The sequence below is a fragment of the Dermacentor silvarum genome, chromosome 5 (genome assembly GCF_013339745.2).
Source record: "Dermacentor silvarum isolate Dsil-2018 chromosome 5, BIME_Dsil_1.4, whole genome shotgun sequence".
Taxonomy (NCBI): Eukaryota; Metazoa; Arthropoda; class Arachnida; order Ixodida; family Ixodidae; genus Dermacentor; species Dermacentor silvarum.
The window spans coordinates 168,905,156-168,927,226 of NC_051158.1; the positions used below are offsets into that span (position 1 = coordinate 168,905,156).

At 48.9% G+C, this 22,071-nt stretch overlaps 3 protein-coding genes across 3 annotated transcripts in view; all 3 read left to right on the forward strand.

Moving 5' to 3' along the window:
* The window catches only part of LOC119453871 (zinc finger protein 675-like), a 2,199,134-nt gene that overhangs the window by 1,765,107 nt on the left and 411,956 nt on the right, over positions 1 to 22,071 (forward strand). The window lies entirely within an intron of this gene.
* The window catches only part of LOC119454549 (gastrula zinc finger protein XlCGF57.1-like), a 1,708,166-nt gene that overhangs the window by 1,401,226 nt on the left and 284,869 nt on the right, over positions 1 to 22,071 (forward strand). The gene's annotated exons all lie outside the window — the stretch shown is intronic.
* LOC125945269 (tigger transposable element-derived protein 4-like) lies at positions 18,393 to 19,409 on the forward strand. The gene has a single exon (XM_049667039.1). The coding sequence runs from the start codon at positions 18,618 to 18,620 to the stop codon at positions 19,407 to 19,409; it is 792 nt and encodes a 263-aa protein (XP_049522996.1). The 5' UTR covers positions 18,393 to 18,617.

Genomic DNA, 22,071 nt, shown 5'->3' on the forward strand with positions numbered 1-22,071 from the left:
CATAACAAAAGATGGACACTTCGAACCATTACGAATGCTGTTTGGCCTATGCACCGATCCCGCAACAATTCAAAGTGTCATAAATGAAGGTCTTCGAGAACTCATTGACAACGACCACGTGATTGTCTACATAGACGATGTGTGCGTCTTCACAGACACCATTGAGAAACACATCCAAGTGCTTGACAAAGTACTGAAGGCTCTTCATGACCTAGGACTGCGTGTTGTGTACAGCAAGTGTATGTTTGCAGAAAAACGGATACCATTCCTTGGACTCTTGATATCACAAGAAGGAGTGACGATCGATCCACAGCGCATTCCAGCGATAGCGAACTACACGGTGCCACAAACAAAAAGTGAGGTGAGGTCCTTCCTTGGACTTGCGTCACATTACCGCAAGTATATAAAAGACTTCGCAATAATTGCTCGACCATTGACACTTTTCACGAAGAAAGATGCAATTCTTCAGTGGACACCTGAATGCCAAGATGTCATGAACCCACTAAAGGAACAACTAACCAAGGCACCTATCCTGGCGACTTTCAATCCAAGTCTACCGACACAAGTACATGTCAACGCTTCCCACACAGCGCTTGGAGCAGTCCTTACCCAAACACAAGACGACACCACCCAAACTACTCAAGCCCCAACGGCTTACTATGACCGGCCCAGACAAAGGAAGCCACCACGTTGGCTCAAAGATTTCGTGACAGATTAGCGTAATGCGAGGACGCATTATTTAGGAGCCCGGGTGTGATAGGGACCGCGTCAACTATGGACAACTAGCGCCACCTGGCATCAAAGAGCCCATTTATTTCTGGCTTGTGAGAGCGGACACGAGGGGGTGCAGAGAGATTCGAGAGGAACGCGCCAAGCCGAAGCACATGGCATCGCTAAGTTCCACTTTTCCATATTAATAAATAACCTTTTGTTCCAACTGAAGCGTGTCATCGTCATCACACACAGCTGACACTACACAGTTATGAAGGCACGCGGCCAACACGGTGCTATGCACGGCGGTACATGCAAGAATAAAGGATTTAAAGGCCCAAATAGGCACGAAGCACTTCGGCGTTGCTGTGACTCATGTACGATTTTCACTGATGACTATGGCGATGCGAACTCCGTCGCTTCGTTTTGGTGGACGATAACGCCGTTTTGGCTCTATTGCATTGCACATTTGCGGCGTTCCGCCAGCCCAGCACAGTTGGCGTGGTCCTTTCTTGTTTCGGAGGGTGGAGCAGCATAGAGCTATGGGCGCAGCCCATTCGTGTATGGAGGGGCAGCAGGGCGAAGGGAGAAAGGCACGCGAGGCTGGCGATGCGGAAACAGCGCGCAGCGGCGTGCTGCGGTTCGAATTTCTTTCTTCTTTTTTTTCAAGGAGTTCGCACTCCATTCCCTTCCGGCACGGACACCCAGTAGCCAGGCTTCATAGTTATAACCGATAATGCGGCATGGCGGCTTTGTAGTAAGCGGGTTATTTCACCAATGAAACCTACTAAAGTTGACGGCGCAGCAGCTTTTCATTGTTATAACCTATATATTGTAAAAACCGGTATCGTTATAAGTGGGTTCGACTGTACATACACAAATTTTATAGGACACAGTATATGAAATATTTCATACAGCAGCAAATACAGAAGGAATCATTTACAAGAAATGGATCAGGAATCATTATACAACATGGATCAGCATTTACTTGTTGTGCCTTTACAGGAAGGATTATCACATGAACATAGCCACTGTTATGCACCGCATTCTCATTGTTAAAATGCCCCTGCAACTGCCTAGATCAGGTAGAAACATCGTGCGAACAGGCTTGGCAGTCCCACATTTAAAGGGGCCCAGAAACGCAGCATGGAAAGCTTGTCGAGTGGCAGCACTGATGGTGATTTTGTGTACTTCACAGAGTGATACTATTATCAGTGGTTAAAAATGTAATGCAGAATTTACATTTGCACAATATTGCTAGTACAGTAGAACTTCGTTGATACGACCTTGTTTTGTACAATTTCCCGAAGCCAACATTCACAATCAAGGACACAAAAAATGATCCGATACATTTATGGTTCCTTCTTCAAAAAGGGTTCCTCAAACGATTTCGACAAATTCTGTAGATACGAAGGGTACAGCGACAGTAAAACATTTGCGCCACAATTTAAGTGAAGCATCCCGTCTTTAGAGAGCCACGGACGATTACAAGTTACCCTACTCCCCTCGCCATGCTTTTTCTCTTCACAACGTTTGCCGAGCAATTGGGGCTAAGCTCTGCCTTCACTATTTCTGCATTATGATGTGACGTCGTGATGTCTGCTTTCAGTGACTTGGAGCCAACATGCAAAGCTTCTCCAACCTAAATGTTAGCTGCCAGGCCGTCGATTCCCAGCGAGATTTATTCAAGCTGTGTGTGTTGTGAGCGTTTTGTTGAAGTAGCGAGCATGTCCAGTATTCTGGTAAACGCAGGTAAGCTGGGTACGTATTTTGATGGATGGGCAGAGACGTAAACGTGAGCGACCTGCGCGGTGCAGCCACCTGGTGGTGCAGCGCTCAATCAGCCAAACACAGAGCTAATACAGTGTAGACCGCTTATAACGTAAGTCGCCGGAGTCGCGAATATCTGCACTATAAGCGGTACCGCACTATAACCAAAGCAACAATTTTCAATGCCCGCACATATGCAAAACATGTGCACCGAGCTGCCACGCGTATGCGACAGTCGAGGAATGAGGCTAGAACGTTTGCATTCAATGTACAGTCGAATCTCATTAATTCGAACCAAATCACGCGGTGGCGCCCCCGACTGGCATTGCTCCGGCACCGCCACAGAGTAAAAGCTTAGGAGAGACCCCTCAATGAAGCACGCGAACAAAACAAAAAACAAAACAAAAAAAACGCGGCGGAAATTTCACCCTCTCTCAAATGGCAAGGTCGCCGATTCTGCGTTGCGCCGGAACATGCGTGTACGTGCCGACGTCTCAGCCACGCTACCGTAGCCACGCGTAGAAAATGGCAGTGAACCCTTCTTTCTCCGTTAGGCTTCCTCTACTTTCTAGTCACGTGTTGACCTTGCACTCTGCGGCTATGACACAGAGGGAAGCAGCAGCGCTGTCTTATGCCGGCCAACGAAACTGCCCACGCTGGCGAACGCCCGCTTCTCGATAACGGCAGAAAACAAAACATCGGGGAGTTGGCGCCGGGCCGGCTGGAGCGGCGGCACCTGCATGGCGGCTGGCGCGCACGGTGACAGTCGAAAGTGAGGGAGCTACGAGGGAGGGCGAGCGGAGCCACTGAAGCGGCGGAGTTGCCGAGGCGAAATCCTCTTGCCTGCCGCCCTCCTCCCTCACACTTCATGGTCTCCGCGTGGCTCTTCGTCGTGCAGTGCCGGCGCCGCCCGCTCCCTGATGTTTCGTTTACTGCCGTTATCGTGAAGCGAGCGTTGGCCGGTGTTGGCAGTTTCGTGGCCCTCGCTCGTTATGCGCGCCGTGATATTTCAGGACTCGCACTCAAGGATCTGGTTTCAGCCTCACTGGCTGTTCGTTCGCACCACGTGCCCTTCTCCTCCACTTCGTCTCTCTTTCTTCCTCGAGCACTCCTTGGGGCGCCCGTTTGAGGGGAGCGTCCGCCGTCTCCGCTGACTTCAGTACTCCCAGGCAGCCGCACTGTAACCGGTATTTCGTTTCCCGCAACTGCACTATAAGCGATACGTGTATACATGGGGTGCTATGGGAAAATTAACGGGAGTTTGAAAAGACCGCACTATATCCGGTCCTGCACTATAAGCGGTTACGTTATAAGTGGTCTATACTGTATTGCTGTAACCAAGTGCAAAACATTTAAAATTTTTAAAAAGCCTTGTTCACGATCATGCTGCGGCCGATAATTTATACCAGCAGCAAAGTAGAACATAATATGTCAAGCTGCGATAGGCTGCCGCAGCTTGACACGTCACCAATGATTTGCAGCCCAAAATGCAACAAGGGCAATTCACAGTCATTGCGAAAAGAAACCTCGAGACCAACACGGAGCAAGCTGTAACACAAGCAGACAACACTTGCTGCGTGCCGAAAATACTTGAGTGCAGTGATAAGTTCTCATGTACTCTCCTTCTGTTAGTTCTTATTATAGAAACAAGTTAACCAACATTCCAACTATTATGAACAACATCTGTTCACCATAAAGCTGGAAAAATTATCAATGATGGAAAGCGAGTAGTCAATCCGGATAGCATGCTCGACTGATGTCATGCACGCCTGTTACGTAGATGGTGACAGGGAGTCTGAAAGCTCAGGGGACGGGTGCCGCTGCAATCGGTAGCAATGCACATTTTAAAATCTTATAAGTAGGGGTGCGCGAATATTCACAAATTTTGTATACTGAATCAAACACTGTCCTATTCGATACATTCTTCGAATCGAATAGTCACTATTCGTAAATACGAATACTTTTTGAACAGATTTTAAATATTTTAAAATGTCCACTCTGTGCAATCAAACACAAAATTGGAGCAAAAGTACAATATTTTCATCCCTGCAGGCATAACACACGTATAACACTTGAGAAACTACATAGTGCAACAGGCTATGCTACAGGGATCACTCTAACTTTTTGAAAGACAGTGTAGACCACTTATAACGTAAGTCGCCGGAGTCGTGAATATCTGCACTATAAGCGGTACCGCACTATAATCAAAACAACGATTTTCAAGCCCTGCACGTATGCAAAACATGTAGACCAAGTAGCCGCATGTATCTGAGAATCGAAGCGTGCGACTGGGAGTTTTGCATCCGTTTAAATTTACGAACGTTTAAAGGTTAATGTCCCAGTACCCACGATCTTCGCATGAAGCAGAGAAAGTAATAATTTAAAAAATTGTCTCAGTTTCGCCCGGAAGGCGAAGCATCCATTGCGATAGCAAATTAGTAGAGAGCTATAAGAGTAGGGATAGTAGATTTATCAGCTGCATAAACTTGACACATTCGCTTACTGCTTACTAACTGAATTAACAAGCGTGGTGTAAACGCGCACAAGCAAACATGAATAGAATCGATGACCGCAGGCAACCACTGTCAAAACACGGGCGTGGGGAAACGCGGCTGTCGCAGCGAGCCATGGAGGAAGGAAACAAAACAGGAGACGCCCTGACGTCACTTTTTTGAAGCCGGAAGTGCAGCCATGTTGGTGTGCCACCTCTATTTGCGCCTCCAACCAGGGGTTCTGCAGCTCGCCAGAGCAGATGGGCGCGAACTTTGAACTTGCATTGTTACGAGCCACCAGATATGTGTGCTCCTGACGCGCGTCAAAACAAAGCCTACAAAACTTCTGTAGCAGTTTTAGGGAAGCACACGCGCTCCTGTGTTTTTCCGTGGCACGTTGAAGAAGACAACGAAGACCCACGTCGTGATTGCTTGAGTGTATCTGTTGCTGGCCGACACTCTTCACTCCCAGACCCAAAACACAACTTTCAAGCTTACACACCACACTCCACCAAAGTCAGCTTTTCTCGCAAACAAAAGGTGCTGCGGGAAAGACACCAGCGGAAAAATCCTGTCTCACTTTTCAGAGACCGAGAGCAGCAGCGAAAGCTTCACGAGCGCGGTTGCCATGGCAACATTGACATTTGGGGTACCCGTCCCAGTGCTCCTTTGCGAAAAACAGCATGTGACTTCCGCCACACCTTCTCCAATACGTCCGTGCTGGCCGGGGCCTCTCCTGGGGTTTCCTTCCTCCATGCAGGGAGCGAAGCTTGTTCATGCGGTCTATCGCTTCAACGGAAACTGAGCGGTGTAAGCACAGTGCATACAAAGGTCAGAGCCATGTGAAGATTGCGAAGATACGGTGCGTGCAACAACACCGACAGCCGGCACAGGCGCGAACACATTTTGTTGGCAGAGGACTTCTGAAGCCACCCTCCCCCCCTTCCTCTCTCCCGTGCTGCCTTCCCGCTTTACTCCTTTTGCGTGGAAGACTGCATCGCCAGTTCCCCTTGCGCCCGGTTGCAAGATGCGCATTTGGTGCCACAGCACAGCGTCGCCCCCTCCCCTCCTCCCATACCCCCACGGCCTTTGCTCGATGGAAGTCGCGTTTGCTCTTCGCTGTGCGTTCGCTCTCCGTGAAGGCGCGCGGCGACGATTTCATCGCCCTTGGACTCATGCTCCACGTCTCTTGCTCCTCCTCCACATCGCCCTCGTTGATCTCCTCTCCCATCGATGGGCGCACCTCGTTGATAAGCGTGCTCGCTACCGCCCTTGTCAGCGAGATTTTCCCGTGGAAGCCGCATTATAAATGGTATTTCGTCTCACGCAGCTGCACTCTAAGCGGTATGCGTATACATGGAGTGCTATGGGAAAATTAACGGGAGTCTGAAAAGGCCGTACTATATCTGGTCCTGCACTATAAGCAGTCACGTTATAAGTGGTCTAAACTGTATATGCGAACAAACTGCCTAATTGTTTCTCTGTTCGTGCATTTTGATAAACAACACTTGAGAATACACAATGTCATCACAGAAATATGCTAAGCGTATGACTATGTACTACTATGTGAATACCGTTTTACATCAATTGTGAAAATGGCTGTTTATTATTCAAAAACTATTTCAAAATAATTCAATATTCGATTCGCTTGTGGCATTATTTGCTTTGTACTGACATGCATACGTCTTTATCCTTTTCTTGGGGACTGCATTTGCCCCGGTAACAACTTGAAGCTGTCGAACAGGACAAGACGTGCCTGCGTGATGTAGAACTTACACGAATGTTCTCGTTGATACTATCTGTCAGGTATGTCCTCGCCGAACCTTGTTAATCGATTGCATGCACGACATGAATTCTGTAGTAGTTTCGGGAAACTATGTGGGCACCAACGATGACAATGGGACATTCCACAAGTGATGCATAAAAGCCAACGCGCTTGTCCCACTGATCAGATTTCCGACGTTCGCTGACTGTGCTCGCTGCCACCGTTGTGCTTTTAGTGTAGCCTGTTTTTCTGGACACAGGTTCGCCCAACAAAAAGTTAGTTTCGTGATTCACAGTTTTCCTACTGTGTTCTTCATCGTCACCACAATGTGACAGTATGTATTCAATTCAGTCTCAAAAATTGCTATTTGCACACCCCTACTTAAAATATATTATGTGCTTTCTGAGGAGCGCTTGAATGTCTCACTTAATAATAATCAGGACTTGCCCTAACAACTCAGTATGTTTCTACAAAAATTGGCAAAATCGTTCCAGGGTTCCTTTCATTTGTTCCCAGAAATTAAGATCTTTAGCCACCAGCGTTCAGCACATTGCCAAACTGCGAATGTTTTTTCTATCGTCTTTTTTAAATGTGTGAACAAGGTTCTACTGTACTGCGATAAAAGCTATGGCATTACATTTTACAACCATCTTAAGTATCTCACAGCCACTGGCAAGGTGTTGCAATCCTGAGAATCACACATCACATGCCAAGCACTTTGGCATGACAATGGCCGCCTTGCGGAAGCTGTTGTGACTATAAAAGTCACTACATGGCCTCCCAGATTACACAGTACGCGGCCAGATCAGGGAGGCCATGGGTGCACCATGGACAGGCTGACCAAGCTTGGCAACTGTGGCGCGCAGACTTTTGCTAACGCCCAGCTGCTACTGGTGCCACCACATGATTTCATGGCACAGTGAAATGTGGCATTTAGAGTACCTAAAATTCCAGCGGAGGTTGAGCTTAATTCTCACTCTGCTTCTATTAAGAATTTTTTATGAGGATAACATAAGTTTGTGTGGGTCAACTTTCATCATTTCTCTTGCTCTTTGTTTTATGGCACACTAAAAATAGATGTAGAGCAAATATGGTGACCCAGAAAGAGCATTCGAGGGCTCCTTTAGGAGCATAGCACTTGTGCTACCTGATGCAGCAAAACACCCTACAGCACACTACACATCTGTAGAATCCTAATTCAAACTGTAGTTCAACACGGCTGTTGACCTACTCTACAGTATCATGGTGCTGTGCTCTCTCATGTCTGCTCAAGCACTAAGCCTGCACAAAGGCCTTGCAGCAGATGGTGCAATGGTTTGGTTAGTCACCAGTGAGAATGCACAGGTGTTTCCTCATGATATATTTGTGTGAGAAACTTAACCTACTCTACACTATCATGGCGATGTGTTTTCTTATGTCTGCTTAAGTTACCTACCCGCGCAAAGGACTTGGAGCAGACAGTGCAACAGTGTGGTCGGTCATCTGTATGAATGAGCAGATGTTGCTTCATGGCAGTCTTCTGCGAGAATTTCTGAGTGCATAAAGGGCACTGAAATGGCTTCTCTCCTGTATGAATGTGCAGGTGTTTCTTCATGCTAGACCTGCGCGAAAATCTTTTAGTGCATAAAGGGCATTGAAATGGCTTCACGCCTGTGTGGGTGCGCAAGTGTTCCTGAAGCTTGTACTTTTGTGAGAATCTCTGACAGCATGAAGGGCACTGATATGGCTTCTCGCCTGTGTGGGTGCGCAGGTGTTGCTTCATGTTGGACTTGCGCGAGAAGCTCTGAGGGCATGAAGGGCATTGAAAGGGCTTCTCGCCTGTGTGGGTGTGCAGGTGCTCCTTCATGTTGGACTTGCGTGAGAAGCTTTGAGGGCATAAAGGACACTGTAATGGCTTCTCACCTGTGTGGGTGCGCAGGTGTGTTTTCAGGTGCGTTTTTCGTGAGAAACTCTGAGGGCACGAAGGGCATTGAAATGGCTTCTCACCGGTGTGGCTGCGCAGGTGGTCTTTCAGATGGGTCATTTGTGAGAACCTCCGAAGGCATGAAGGGCACTGAAATGGCCGCTCACCCGTGTGAATGCACAAGTGCCTCTTCAGGGTGCCTTTTCTTGAGAAGCTGTGAGGGCACAAATGGCACTTAAACAGACGCTCGCCAGGATGAGCCCTGACATGTGCTTCTAAACGAAACAGTTTATCAGCCTCATAGCCATGGGGATGATCTTGATTAAGGCATCCCTGCTGTGAATTGTCACCGTTGGCTGTTGACGGAGAAATAGAAGGCCTTGATGCTGCACAAATGAGACAAAAGTAGTACTATGAAATGCAAGAAAAGAACACAGATACTAAAATTAATTATGAGCTTTCTTTTCTCTTTTTTTGCATTTGGGAGGTTTTGATGTTGATTACAGGTATGCTGGAACAAAGGACGCATAGTGGTCCTTTTTGAGTTAATATTTCGGCATCTGAATGCTTCATGATCCTGTTTGTGACCTGTATCAATTATTTTTCAGAAAGGTAAAAAATTACAAAGTGACAGAATCTGGAGTGTGAAGACTTTCACGAATTTCTACGGCCCTTAGAGAACAGTGCCAAGAACCTTCGACCCAGCTTGCTTTCTGATCCTCAACAATCACTTGGGATTTGAAGGCCATATTTGGCATTTGCAAAACTTATATTCGCTAGCACGACAAATTTCTCATACGAGACTTCATTAGTGGGTTTATTTTTGATCACATGCCGAAGTTTGGCAATGTTTTCGCAAGTTGAGATTGTAAAGAGCCGGCTAGAACACATCCAATTTTTCCATGCAGCATATAGCCTACCAATTCTTACAACCCTCACCCCCTTACAGAATAACCCACAAAGAAAATATGCAATACTCTGCTAGATTTAAATAATTTGCCAGAGACGCTTAGGACCACTGGACTAGCTTCAGTTGTAAAACTCGGCGGCGTTGCGCGGAACTGCCACCCGCCCGCACCTTCATGGCACTGCCGTTGCACCCAACTTCACTTCCCCACTAGCCAGCTACGCGAACTGGCCGGACGAAACACGCGGTGCAGCGTTGGTGTATTCTGTGGTTGGTTGTTGACGGCGGATTTCAGGAAGCATGTCATCCGCGAAACTCTAGCCTTTGCCGCATTTGTTAAGGACATTAGCAGACAATGCCGACGTGCTGCGTTCCTGACTGCAACAAGCGGCTATCGAACGATGTCGACAGTTCGGCGCACCACTTCTTGTGTGCTCTCAACAATGCGACACTTCGCTCGGCGTTGAACAGAGCAATTCCTCGTGCCGACCGGGAACTCTCTGTGAAATCCATGGTGTGTGATTTACGCTTTCATAAGCCGGACATCTTAAAGTGCTTGTGCATATTATCAATGGACAGACGTGTGAGGTGCCAAGAGACAAGTGGGCACTTGCCGAGGGTGCGGTGCCGAAAGTGTTCCCGAACCTTCCCTCGTATCTGTCGAACCAACCGGTAAAAAAAATGCAAACGAAGAGAAGTTATGTGACCTGTTCTGGGCCATCATAGAACAGCTGTCAGAGAATACCCTGAGTCGTGTTGAGTGCCCCTTGTGCTTTCAGGAACTGAGTGCACGCATCATTAAATTTTTAACAGCAGAGCTGTTTAAGTTGTTTGCTTCCCCCCCGCATAGTGTTCGTAAAAACTCGCCTAGTGATGACGTCACTGCGCACAGCTGCGCCTTGCATCACTTTGTGATAGCCTATCAATAGCTAATCGATAATCGATCAATAATCAATAAATTCCGGAAAATGCTGGGGATGACTTGGTAGCGATTAGACTAGCCCAAATACGTGGCCAATACCTTGCAATAGCCAATCGATAGGCAATCGATCAATAATCAATAAATTCCGGAAAAGCATAACCCGTATAAGGCCAGGACCAGCTAGGTGCCGATCAGCTCCGCTGTTTCTTTAACTTTGCACCACTTGTGCAAGCTACGCTAATTTCTATTTAGTCACGCGCATGCATACACGCATACCTTGCATAAAAAAAGGTCACAGGCCTGCGCGGCACACGCAGTACAGTCACAGCGTAAGCTGGTGGAGCGGCTCAAGAGTAGCTCCAATTTCGGCACCACGCACACCAGGGTCTTAGCGAGAAAGTCTCTTCGCCTCATTTTGACGAGAACGATCTGAACTGTCCGCCGGGCATCGATGGCGAGCTGCGCACAATGCGTTTGCAGGCACATTATCTAGATGGTGCCACCATACTTGCGGAGACTGGGGATCACTTTTTTTTGTGTGCGCCTTGTTTGCATGGTATCTCGTCGTCCGCGCCTTAACTAGATAGCGCCACCATACTGGCGGAGGCTTGGATCGTCTGCGTCTGCGTTTAGAGTGGTCTTTTTTTTCCCTCTTCCACAAGCGCTTGCGTGGCTCAGTGGTAGAGCATCCGACTCACGCGCAGCAGTCCTGTGTTCGATTCCGGCGGAGATCGGATAATTTTTTCTCATTTCCAGCGATAGCGGTTACGCAGCGGGGGCGGCGGCGGCATCATGACGACCCAAAAGGGCTATTGGAATGAGCCCATAACAGCTTACGCTGTAAAATGCATTCTTAGGCAAGCTTCCTGGAGCAGCGGCGGGGATCCAGTCTTGAAGTGAAGGCAGCGAGGAAACGTGCCAAGCTATGTGCCAAGCTGCTGTAGGTGGAGTTGGTTTCCACGTAGGCCCAAATCATTTGCCTAGATTATGTCCCTTGTGACAGTTTATGTCTTAGCTATATATAGGGGCATACAGTTGTTTTTTACTTCGTTTTCTTTAATAAAGCATTCATTGGTTTACAAGAAAGTTGTGCTGTTATTTTTGTAGATAACAAATTTCATCTTGCTAGCTGGCGTAACTGTCCCAGGCCAAAGCGTTAAGCAAGTAAAATGCTGCGAGAAAACCTTCCAAGCTGCTGTATGGGAAAAGTAAACTGCGTGAAAGGTTTAGGCAGCAGGAAGAAACACACAACACTCAAAAACGCAGCTTCTGCGCTTCGTCGTATGCATTTCTTCCTATCATGCAGATTACCGTTCTTTCAGTATGAACCAACTAGCCCGATATATGTTATCGCTGTAGGTAGATACCGATTTTGCATGTTATCACTAATTCAGAATATAGGGAAAGCGCCAGTGATCGTGAAACACATTCAAGCTGCCGGTCCACACGAGCTCAAGGCTGCGGCGAGGCGTCTGCAGCGGAGCGCGATTGAACGGCACCACCATCTGGCAGCTGCCCAAGGAGTGGCGACAGCAGTGGTAAGCACACGGGCGGAGAGTTTTACAACTGAAGCTAGTCTAGTAACGTTGCTTAGGACTGCTTATGTGTAGGAATGCAAAAGCATTATACAGTGGAATCTCGATGATACGATCACGGCTAATACGAATTTCCGGATGATACGAATTTTTCTGAGGTCCCGGCCGAGCCCCATTACTTTGCAACGTGCTAGAGAACGGTTGTTACGAATCGATTTTCGACCCACGTCGGTTGATACGAATAAACGCCGCCCCACCGACAGCCGCGAAAGAGAACAGCGCGCAGTCATGCGAGTTTTCCCTTTCTCTTTTGGTGCGGAGGCGCGGACGCGGCGCCGGACAGCGCGGAAGCCGCGACTAGGCGCGAGGAGTTTGGAGCGGTGCGCTTTTGTTGCTTTTGTGCTTTTCTTTTTGTCTCTGTGCTCGCTGCGGCGGCCGCGCTGCCCCACGCACGGCTGCCGCAGCAAGCGAAGGTTCGTGCAGTCTATCGTTTCAACGGTGTGGGGGTCTTCCCCAACCCGTAGCGCGTGTAATCGCAGCTACGCAGGGTTCGGGCGAATAACGCAACAAGCGAGTCAACTCAACAATGTTTATTGCTGTCAGCAATAAAACACACTTGCAAAGGGAAGTCCGCTCTGTATAACAACTAATAAAATAGGCTTGCCTCGTCGCGTGTGGTTGTCACGCCAACGAGGTCACTCACGGCTTTCAGCAGGTAAAATCCGTCCGGGCAGTTAGGTCAAGCGAGGTCAGAGAGACCCCGGGGTCTCTCGGTCGCGCTCTTTTATCTTTTTACCTTTACGCGAGGGGAGTGTCCTCCTCGCCCGCCGAAAACTTTCCCTCTTCCCGCGCGGGCGCACGCGTCGCGAGAGGCGAGCGAGAACCGGGAGAGGGCAAAGTGCACTTCTCCCGTGTCCGCCCGGCTCCCGCGGCGCGCGTTGTGCGCGCACGAGATGTCCGCCCGATCCGCCGCGTGCGCTCCGTTCGCAAGCGACGGGCGAGCGCCCGCGGGAGAAGGTGGCAGCGTGTGCTCCCCACAACGGAAACTGAGCGGCGTAAGCACAGCGCATACAAAGGTCAGAGCCGTGTGGAGATCGCTTTCAAGATACGGTGCGCGCGACAACACTGACGGCCGGCACAGGCGCAAAGTACAAGAACGCATTTGTTGGCAGAGTAGGAGCCCCCCAACCCCTCCCTCCCTCCCGCGCTACCTTCCCGCTTTGCTTCTTTCACGTGGGGAGATTGCGTCGCCAGTTACCCTTGTGCTCGGTTACAATTGCAAGATACACATTTGGCGCCGCAGCACAGCGTCGCCCCCCCTCCCTCTATCCCATGGGCCTTTCGCGCAACGGAAGTCACGTTTGCTCTCCGCTGTGCGTTCGCTGTCCGTAAAGGCGCGCGTCGTCCCCCGCGCGTTTTCACTCACACATACGGCACGCGGTGACGACTTCATCGCCCTTGGACTCATGCTCCACGTCTCATGCTCCTCCTCCGCATCGCCCTCGTTGATCTCCTCTCCCATCGGTGGGCGCGCCTCGTGCTCGTTACCGCCCTTGTCGGCGAGATTTTCCCGCGGAAGCCGCAATTTCGTCTCACGCAGCTGCACTGTAAGCGGTATGCGTATACATGGAGTTCTATGGGAGGGTAAACGGCAGTCGGAAAAGGCCGCGTTGTAGCCAGTTCTGCACTATAAACGGTTGCGTTATAAGTGGTCTATACTGTAAATGCTTTTTACGTACGTGTGCCTGAGTGAGTTCACCTCTTGACTCTTTAATTTAGCTAGTTTTAATTGTGTTTCAATGATACGAATTTCGGCTAATACAAATTTTTTTCATGACCCCGTGAGATTCGTATCATCGAGATTCCACTGTACTTCCTTTGGCCTGTGTTCTAACTGCACCTCGGTAAGGCCAAACCAAAATGCGATAAGCATCTCAACGCGTTCTCTTGCCCGCCAGGAGTTCATAACATGAACGAGCACTCAGCGACATTGAATTGGACAGTAACACTTGTGAATTTTATACTCATTTTATACACTCATGGCATGACGGCACCTCCTCCCCATTGACTGCACCGTCACGTGCCCAATGACACATGCACTAGGCCATACCTTTAGTATGACGTGGTGTGTGCAATGATGCATGCACAAGGTACACCTTTAGTCAACCAGAACTATGTAGCTGGCGTGTCGTTGAGGAAACGTGCTCGTGTCACACCCCAAATGCCTGGGTTCGATTGCGATTTTGATTTCATTATGAGCAGTTATGCTTAGAATACAACTCTGCGGCACACCGTTTTTCAGAACAAATACGCGTGAAAGCACTGTGCCTAGATGAACCTGAAATGTTCGATTAGACATAAAGTCCGCTAGACACCTCAGCATCTTGCCACGAATCCCTAGGTCTGCCAAATCCTGCAATAAACCAAATCTGCATGTAGTATCGTAAGACTTCTACAAGTCAAAGAAAATTGTGAGACAGTGTTGTTCGTGTAGAAAGGGACTGCGTATTTCACATTCTAATTAAACAAGGTGATCAGCTGTTGACCTTTTTTATACCTGCACCCCTTTACACCTACACTGAACCCTTTTTATACCTACACTGATGATTATCTAACAGGTTTTGTCTATCAAGGGTAAAAGTTAGCCTGGTGCTCAGAATTCTTTCATACGATTTTGCCAAACAGCTAGTGAAAGTGATAGGTCGGTAGCTGCTGGGAGATGTTGGGAGTTTTCTGGCTTTTAAGAATGGCACTGTTATTGCGTTTTTCCATGCTTTCGGCATTACTACTGATTTCCGAATCATGTCAGAAAATTCCAGCCGAGCCTCTACAGATGCTTGTGAAAATTGGGCAAGCACTGAATAGTGGATGTGGTCAAGACACGCTGCCATTTTCTTGCCTAGCAGGAAGTACTCTGTCTAATTCCAGCAATGTGGGGGGAGCATTCATCGGTTCACTTAAGGCACCGGCAGTTGGTAATTTGTTTTTCAGCAAAGTTTTTATACAATAGGAATGTACAGTGCAGTCCACTTACAATGATATCAAGAATGAAAAATCTGATTGTTATAACCAATCATTGCTATATCTCTACAGCCGTAAAAAAAAGCTACCAAACATACCTTTTTAGCTCCAAAACCAAATTTGCCACTTGTGATAAAAAATTGACGTTGTAGGAAGTAAGCTGTGAAAAATAAAATGTTTATTTGTACCTCTGAACAGCGTGTCAAGCGTTAGGCGGGCTGAAATAGTCTGAAATCTGTACTTTCTTTCAGGTTTCACAACCCCGGTGTGCATTGCGTCCAGCTGCTCCGTGAACACTGGTGACTATAATTTAGCATGCATGAAATCAATGAGCGACTCGATCGACGACAGTGCACCTTGGGTGAACATCAGGTTCAGTGCCAAAGACGGGTCATTGTCAATCTCGTCGTCATTGCTGCTGCTGTTATCGCCATCTGTGGCGACAATCGCACCGTCAGGGATCACTTCTCAGAATTAGGCAGGACTGCCTGCACTCAGAAACTCCTCCATTGAAGCACCACCTATTTCATCGTCAGTAGCGGCATGATCCCAGAGTTCGGTAATGTCAGCGGCTTCTACTGTGTTGGTTTTACCCATGAGGGGTTTCGCCCTGGCGCACAAAGCCCGCCTTTTCCGCTGATCGGCATGGCCACTGGTTCTAGCCTTCATGATCGTGGCGCTCCCGGTTTTCAGAATCGTCGATATCATTGAATGCGCAAGCTCGCACTTCTTTGAGTCTTGCAAAATTTGTAGCTTCGCCTCAAGTGACACAACTTTGCTCTTTGTCAGCACACCTGCTGCTGCTTGAGTGCATTCCGCACTCTCTGAGAAAGGGAGATTGTAGAAAGGGAGCGCAAATGCCGTTTGCTTCTCGCTTTTTTCTTTTTTCCCCCTCTTCTATTCTTATGGATGCTCGCACAATTGCTGGCAACGTGGACGCGAAGCAGCTGGCATCATCTTGCGATGCTCTCCGTGGCTTTCGCAATCGGCACGCAGACGGGACGCGCAGCGCAGTAATGATTGCAGATACGAACTCATATAGGCCACCTTTCTGCCCCCTCTCGTTTAAGGCGAACTTAACAATGCAAATTCCACAATTATTCTGCATGAGAAACGCTGCCCAGAAGGCAAAATTACTATCGTAATATTCGATATGCAGCGAACAACATATCGTTATACGAGGTGAGGCAGAAAAGTAATGAGAATTATCAAAAGTGAAAAATGGGTGAGTTGTCAAAGGACAACCTGTCTTGTAAAACGACAAGAGAAGTTGTAGAAGCCCACGAGATAAAGAAAAAGGGACAGGGTGTCTCAGCCATGCTTCTACAGCACTTCACGATAATGAAGTGGCTCTTTTAGATGTGACCTAACACGTGGCAGTTTCTGGCGTGCTAACACCGATTATTATTCTCCATTTCTACCTGCTCTATTTGTTGACGTTTGACGACGTAGCACATGTCAGGTTTATATAGTCTCTAACCTTTCAAATAAACTTTCAGTTGCAAGTAGTGCTGTGTCCTACAAGTAGTTCATGCTCTGAATTAATAATGGGACTGATTTTTCTCCAAACATTTGTTTTATACATCAATATTGTTATCCCCTTCAAGGTACTTCCCTTGGGCAGCTACAATGAAAGCTCGTTAATTCGCACCTCATTAATTCGAACTTTCGGGTTAATTCGAACTGATGCTCATGGTCCGGCCACAATATATAGGCGTCTATGGGTTAACCAACTCGTTAGTTCATGCGCGCATCGGCTCCTCTATCGATAATTCGAACTGCGCGCCGCTGCGTGGTGGTATTTTATACTGCCACCGCAAGCTTTCAAGGCTCAACGATAGATGGCGCGAGCGCAGCGGCGTCACTGTCGTCATTGTGCTCGCTCTTCGCATCGTGTGGTCGTTTGTGCCGGACGTGTCTGCATAGTCTCCGTGTCCTTTGTGTGCCGCACATTCAGTCGCTAGGCCTCGTTTACGTCAGAGCTACGAAGTCGTTCGGTGCCGTGTCGCTACGATGTGACGCTGCTCACGGCCTTGCATATGTTGGTCACGGCAACAACTGATGCCAATTGCTTCCGCCACAGTGGCTTTTGTGTGACCAATGAGGGCACAGCTTGCGAGCCCGACGAGCGCGAGGCCGTGGTCATTCCTGCCGGATTGCGGGATGCGCTGGAGGACGTCACCTTCGATGACTACGTCAATGCAGATCGCCGTGCAGCGGTCTGCAGCACAATCACCGACGATCATCGCGCAGGTGACTGGTGGAGAAGCGCCCGTCGTCGATGCAGGTGCAGATGACGAAGAGGATGATTCACCCACGCGGCCCTCAGCTTCGGAACTAATGGAGGCTATGCGTGTCGCGCGTCTATTCTTCAGCTTCGAGGAAGACGCAGAGGATGCTTTCTGCCATGTTCGCGCGTTGGAAAACAAGGCTATGGCGATCGCATTCAAAGAAGAGAAACAGACAGTGATCACGGATTATTTTCGCAAGTAAATATTTTGAGTGATTTTCCAACAACCCGGTCTCGATTCCTGCTGTTTTTTCAATGAATTTCGTTAGCTCGAATTTTGGTTTAATTCGAATTAACGAGCTTTTACTGTATACATTGGCAAAGGCGTTGCTTCCACTCATTGTAACAGTGCTGGAAGGCTTCAACTGGAATTGCCTTCAGCTCCTTGGTTATCTTCTTTTGGATGTTTTCGGCACTACCAAAATGGTGCCCCTTCAGGTGGGTTCGGGAACAAAAAGATGTCACGTGGACAAGGATCAGGCGAATAGGGAGGCTGAGGAACCACTGGAATTTCTTTTTTTCGTCAAAAACTGGTTGATGGAGATGACCATGTGACAGGGGGCGTTGTCATGGCGGAGAATCCAAGCGGCTGAAATGTCCGGTCTGACGCGAAATGCCCTCTTTCAGAGCCTTTCAAGGAGTTAATGAAGAACTTGGTTGACAGTATGCCCTTTGGGCACAAAGTCTGTGTGGACAATCCCCCAAATGTTAAAAAAGCAAATCAGCATCGACTTGATGTTTGATTTGCTCATCGGAGCTTTGTTCGGTGGAGGAGAAGTGTCACTGTGCCACTCTTTGACGTTTTGTTTCTGGATTGTACACAAAAAACCATGATTTATCGCCACTGATAAAACTACTGAAGAAATCTGGGTCATTTTCTACCCTGTCGAGAAAGTCAAGGCAGACGTTCTTCTGACTGTCTTTCTTTTCAATGGAGAGGTTTTTTTGGCACCAACTAGGCACACACCTTTTTCATGCTAAAATTATGAGTAAAAATTTGGTGAAGGGTAAAACGATTCAGATTTAACACACTACTCATGATTCTCAATGTTAGCCGACAGTCTGACCTCGTGCTGGCGTGTAGGTGCGCGTCACCACTGCGCAAGCGACGCCGGGATGGCTTCTTCGTTTCCTGCCCAAGCCCCTGCAGCGAAGAGGGCGAAGTACGATGCGAAGGATTTGGCTGCTAAGGTGCAAATACTGAAGGCGTTGCAAGCGGGAGCATCCCGGAAAGAAGTGATGGAGAAGTTCTAGGTCAAGAAAAGCACGCTGAGCAGTTACATCAAGGAGAAGACCAAATTATGCAAGCGTATGACAGCGACATGTTCGGAGATAAGAGGAAGAGGCTCAGAACGGCAGCGCACCCCAAACTAGAAGAAGCGCTGTTGCGCAAGATCGCCGTCTCGTGTGATGCGCAGTTGCCCTTGAGCGGCCCCCTTATCTGCGCACAAGCAGAAAAGTTTGCACTCGGCATGAACATTGACTCTTTCAATGCGTCAGAAAGGTGGTTCGACCGCTTCAAGAAGCGACACGGGCTGGTGTTCCGCAACGTGTGCGGTGAAAAAGGTGCCGTCAACGAAAGTGTTGTGCGTGACTGGCGGTCTAGACTTTCCGCACGCCTTTCTGCGTACGAGCCATGCAACATTTTCAATGCTGATGAGACAGCGCTCTTTTTCAAGGCTCTGCCTGATAAGACAATCGCGTTTAAGGGGGACCCGTGCGTCGGCGGGAAACGCAGTAAAAAGCGGGTGGCGGTTCTTCTGGCTGCGAACATGACCGGCACAGAGCGGCTGCCGCTGTTTGTGATAGGAAAGGCAGCGAAGCCAAGATGTTTTAAGAACATTAAGCAGCTGCCTGTCGACTACCACTTTAACCGAAAGGCTTGGATGACCGCCGAAATATTTCAAGCCTGGCTGCGTCAGCTAGACCACCGCTTTGCGGCCAAGGCTCGGAAGGTGCTGTTCGTGCTGGATAACTGCAGTGCGCACACGAAGGGCACGTTTCCGGGCTCGAAAACATTGAACTTCTATTCCTGCCTCCAAATACAACGACTTCCCTGCAGCCGATGGACCAGGAAATTATACAGTTTGTGAAAAGCCGCTATCGACGGCAGGTATTCGAGCGTATGTTGCTCTGCATGGAGGCAGGCAAGCAATGCGAGATAAGCCTACTCAGCGCAATCCATGTGCTCACGTACATGTGGAACAACACGCCGCCTGAAGTAATCACCAACTGCTTCAGGCACAGCAGCTTCGTGCACGGCGCTGCTGACCCGGATGTGGTGGCCGATGTTGAAAGCGGCGAAGAGCAAGACGGGCGCTACGTTAACATCATGCCAGCCAATGTGCCCCAGCGCGATTACTTCGCAATAGACAATGATGTTGCCGTTGCCGGCATAGTGACAGACAATGATATCGTCGCTGAGGTCATGGATGGGGAACAGGAATCGGCGGATGAGGACCCCAACGATTCAGACGAGCGTCCACGCGCCACAATGACTGAGGCTGCGCACGTGTTGACCGTTTTAGAGGACATCTGCATGGTTTCCTCGGATAGTGTGCGCGGACTGAGTCATTTACAGAAACTTCGCAACATTGTGATTTCCTCGCACATTTCCTCCACGAAGCAAACCGCTATCACAGACTTCTTTAAGAAATAAAAGTCTGATGATGTCTGAATCATTTTTTAAGTGTTTTGGACGTACTCTCGATAATTCGGACCATCGGTTAATTCGGACATTCTCTCCGGTCCCATGAAGTACAAATTAACGGGGTTTTACTGTAGTGTCCCATGAATGGACCTACAAAATCAACATTTGCCGACGCACCAGAAACATCAGAACTTCTAACTGATAAGGCGATTGTCATGAACGTGCTTGCATCAGGTAGCGACAATGACAGTGATGGCAACGACGGCAGTGATGACACGGTAGGGCAGGCTGCCTCGACATGGTCCTCGCAGGAGGCCCTGCAAATGATTCAGTCCCTCTGGGGCTTCGTTTTCACGAGGGAGCTTCCACTGCACTACGTAGAGCACCTGGATGCCTTGGAGAAAGATGTCGGTAAGCTTCGCGTAAAACAATCAAGGTCGATGAACATGGGGCTTTCTCGTGCAAGCCTGTGACAAATACGTGGCGAGATGTTTGCGGGGATCTCACCCTCGCACCCCAACCTTTCTTCTGGATTTCTCAAGCTGAGAGGCTGCCGCGGCAACCTTCTCGTATTTCTTAAAAGGCCCCTTTAGGGGCCCCCAACGCGATGATTCAGCGGCACTTGCATGTCACTTGAAACTCATGAGCCTTCATTGTAGTTGTTATATCAGTGCCATTCTTGGTGACAGCCGTGGCTTGGTTACATGTGATCAGAGCATGCAGGAAGCAGGGTTAGAGTTAAACGAGTCAACACAATCAGTAGCCAGATGGAGGGAGGTGGTGGGTAGGGGCACCGGCCTCGCCCCCATTATAGTTTTTTCACAAGAGCTCTGTCATGCCCCTATTTCGCTTTTTTTCATGCAATTCACTTATAACAATTATTGGTTATAACAATGAAATTATCGTGGCAGTTGAATAATGTTATAGGTGGGTTCGACTGTATATGTGTTTCTTTTTCTCATAGCCCTAGGCTAATGCATAAGTTGATACTTTTAAGGTAATTCATGATTACAACCGGTATATCTTTAAAAGTGGACTGCACGGTATCTAAGTAGTTTGCACAGCTAGATACATATAAAAGAGCTGACCAAGTACAGTATAGACCACTTATAACGTAACCGCTTATAGTGCAGGACCGGATATAGTGCGGTCTTTTCAGACTCCCGTTAATTTTCCCATAGCACTCCATGTATACACGTATCGCTAATAGTGCAGTTGCGGGAAACGAAATACCAGTTACAGTGCGGCTGCCTGGGAGTACGGAAGTCAGCGGAGAAGGCAAACGCTCCCCTCAAACGGGCGCCTCAAGGAGTGCTCGAGGAAGAAAGAGAGACGAAGTGGAAGAGAAGTGCACGTGGTGTGAAAGAACAGCCAGTGAGGTTGAAACCAGAATCTTCAGTGCAAGTCGTGAAATATCATGGCGCGCATAGCGAGCGAGGGCCAGGAAACTGCCAACGCCGGCCAATGCTCGCTTCACGATAACGGCAGTAAACTAAACTTCTGGGAGCGGGCGGCGCTGGCACAGCACGGCGAAGGGCGCATGCGGAGACTGTGGAATGTGAGGGAGGAAGGCGGCAGGGAAGCGGATTTTGCCTCGGCAACTCTGGCGCTTCAATGGCTCCCCTCGCCCTCCCTCATAGCTCCCTCACTTTCGACTGTCACCGTGTGCGCCCACCGCCATGCAGGCACCGCCGCTCCAGCCGGCCCGGCGCCAGCTCCCCGAAGTTTCGTTTTCTGCCGTTATCGGGAAGCAGGCGTTTGCCGGCGTGGGCAGTTTCGCTGGCCGGCCTGGGGCAGCGCCGCTGCTTCCCTCTGCACCGTAGCCGCAGCATGCAAGGTCAACACGTGACTAAAAAGTAGAGGAAGCATAAAGGAGAAAGAAGGGTTCACTGCCATTTTCTACGCGTGGCTACGGTAGCGTGGCTGAGACGTCGAATCGCGCAACGCAGAATCGGCGACCTTGCCATTTGAAAGATGGTGAAATTGCCGCTGCGTTTTTTTTTTTTTGTTCGCGCGCGACATTGAGGGGTCTCTCCTAAGATTTTACTCTATGGCGGTGCCAGAGCAATGCCGGTCAGAGGCGCCGCCGCGTGATTTGGTTCGAA

Excerpts from the sequence above, each read along its gene's own strand:
- LOC125945269 (XM_049667039.1), top strand. The coding sequence starts at position 18,618 with ATGCAAGCGTATGACAGCGACATGTTCGGAGATAAGAGGAAGAGGCTC.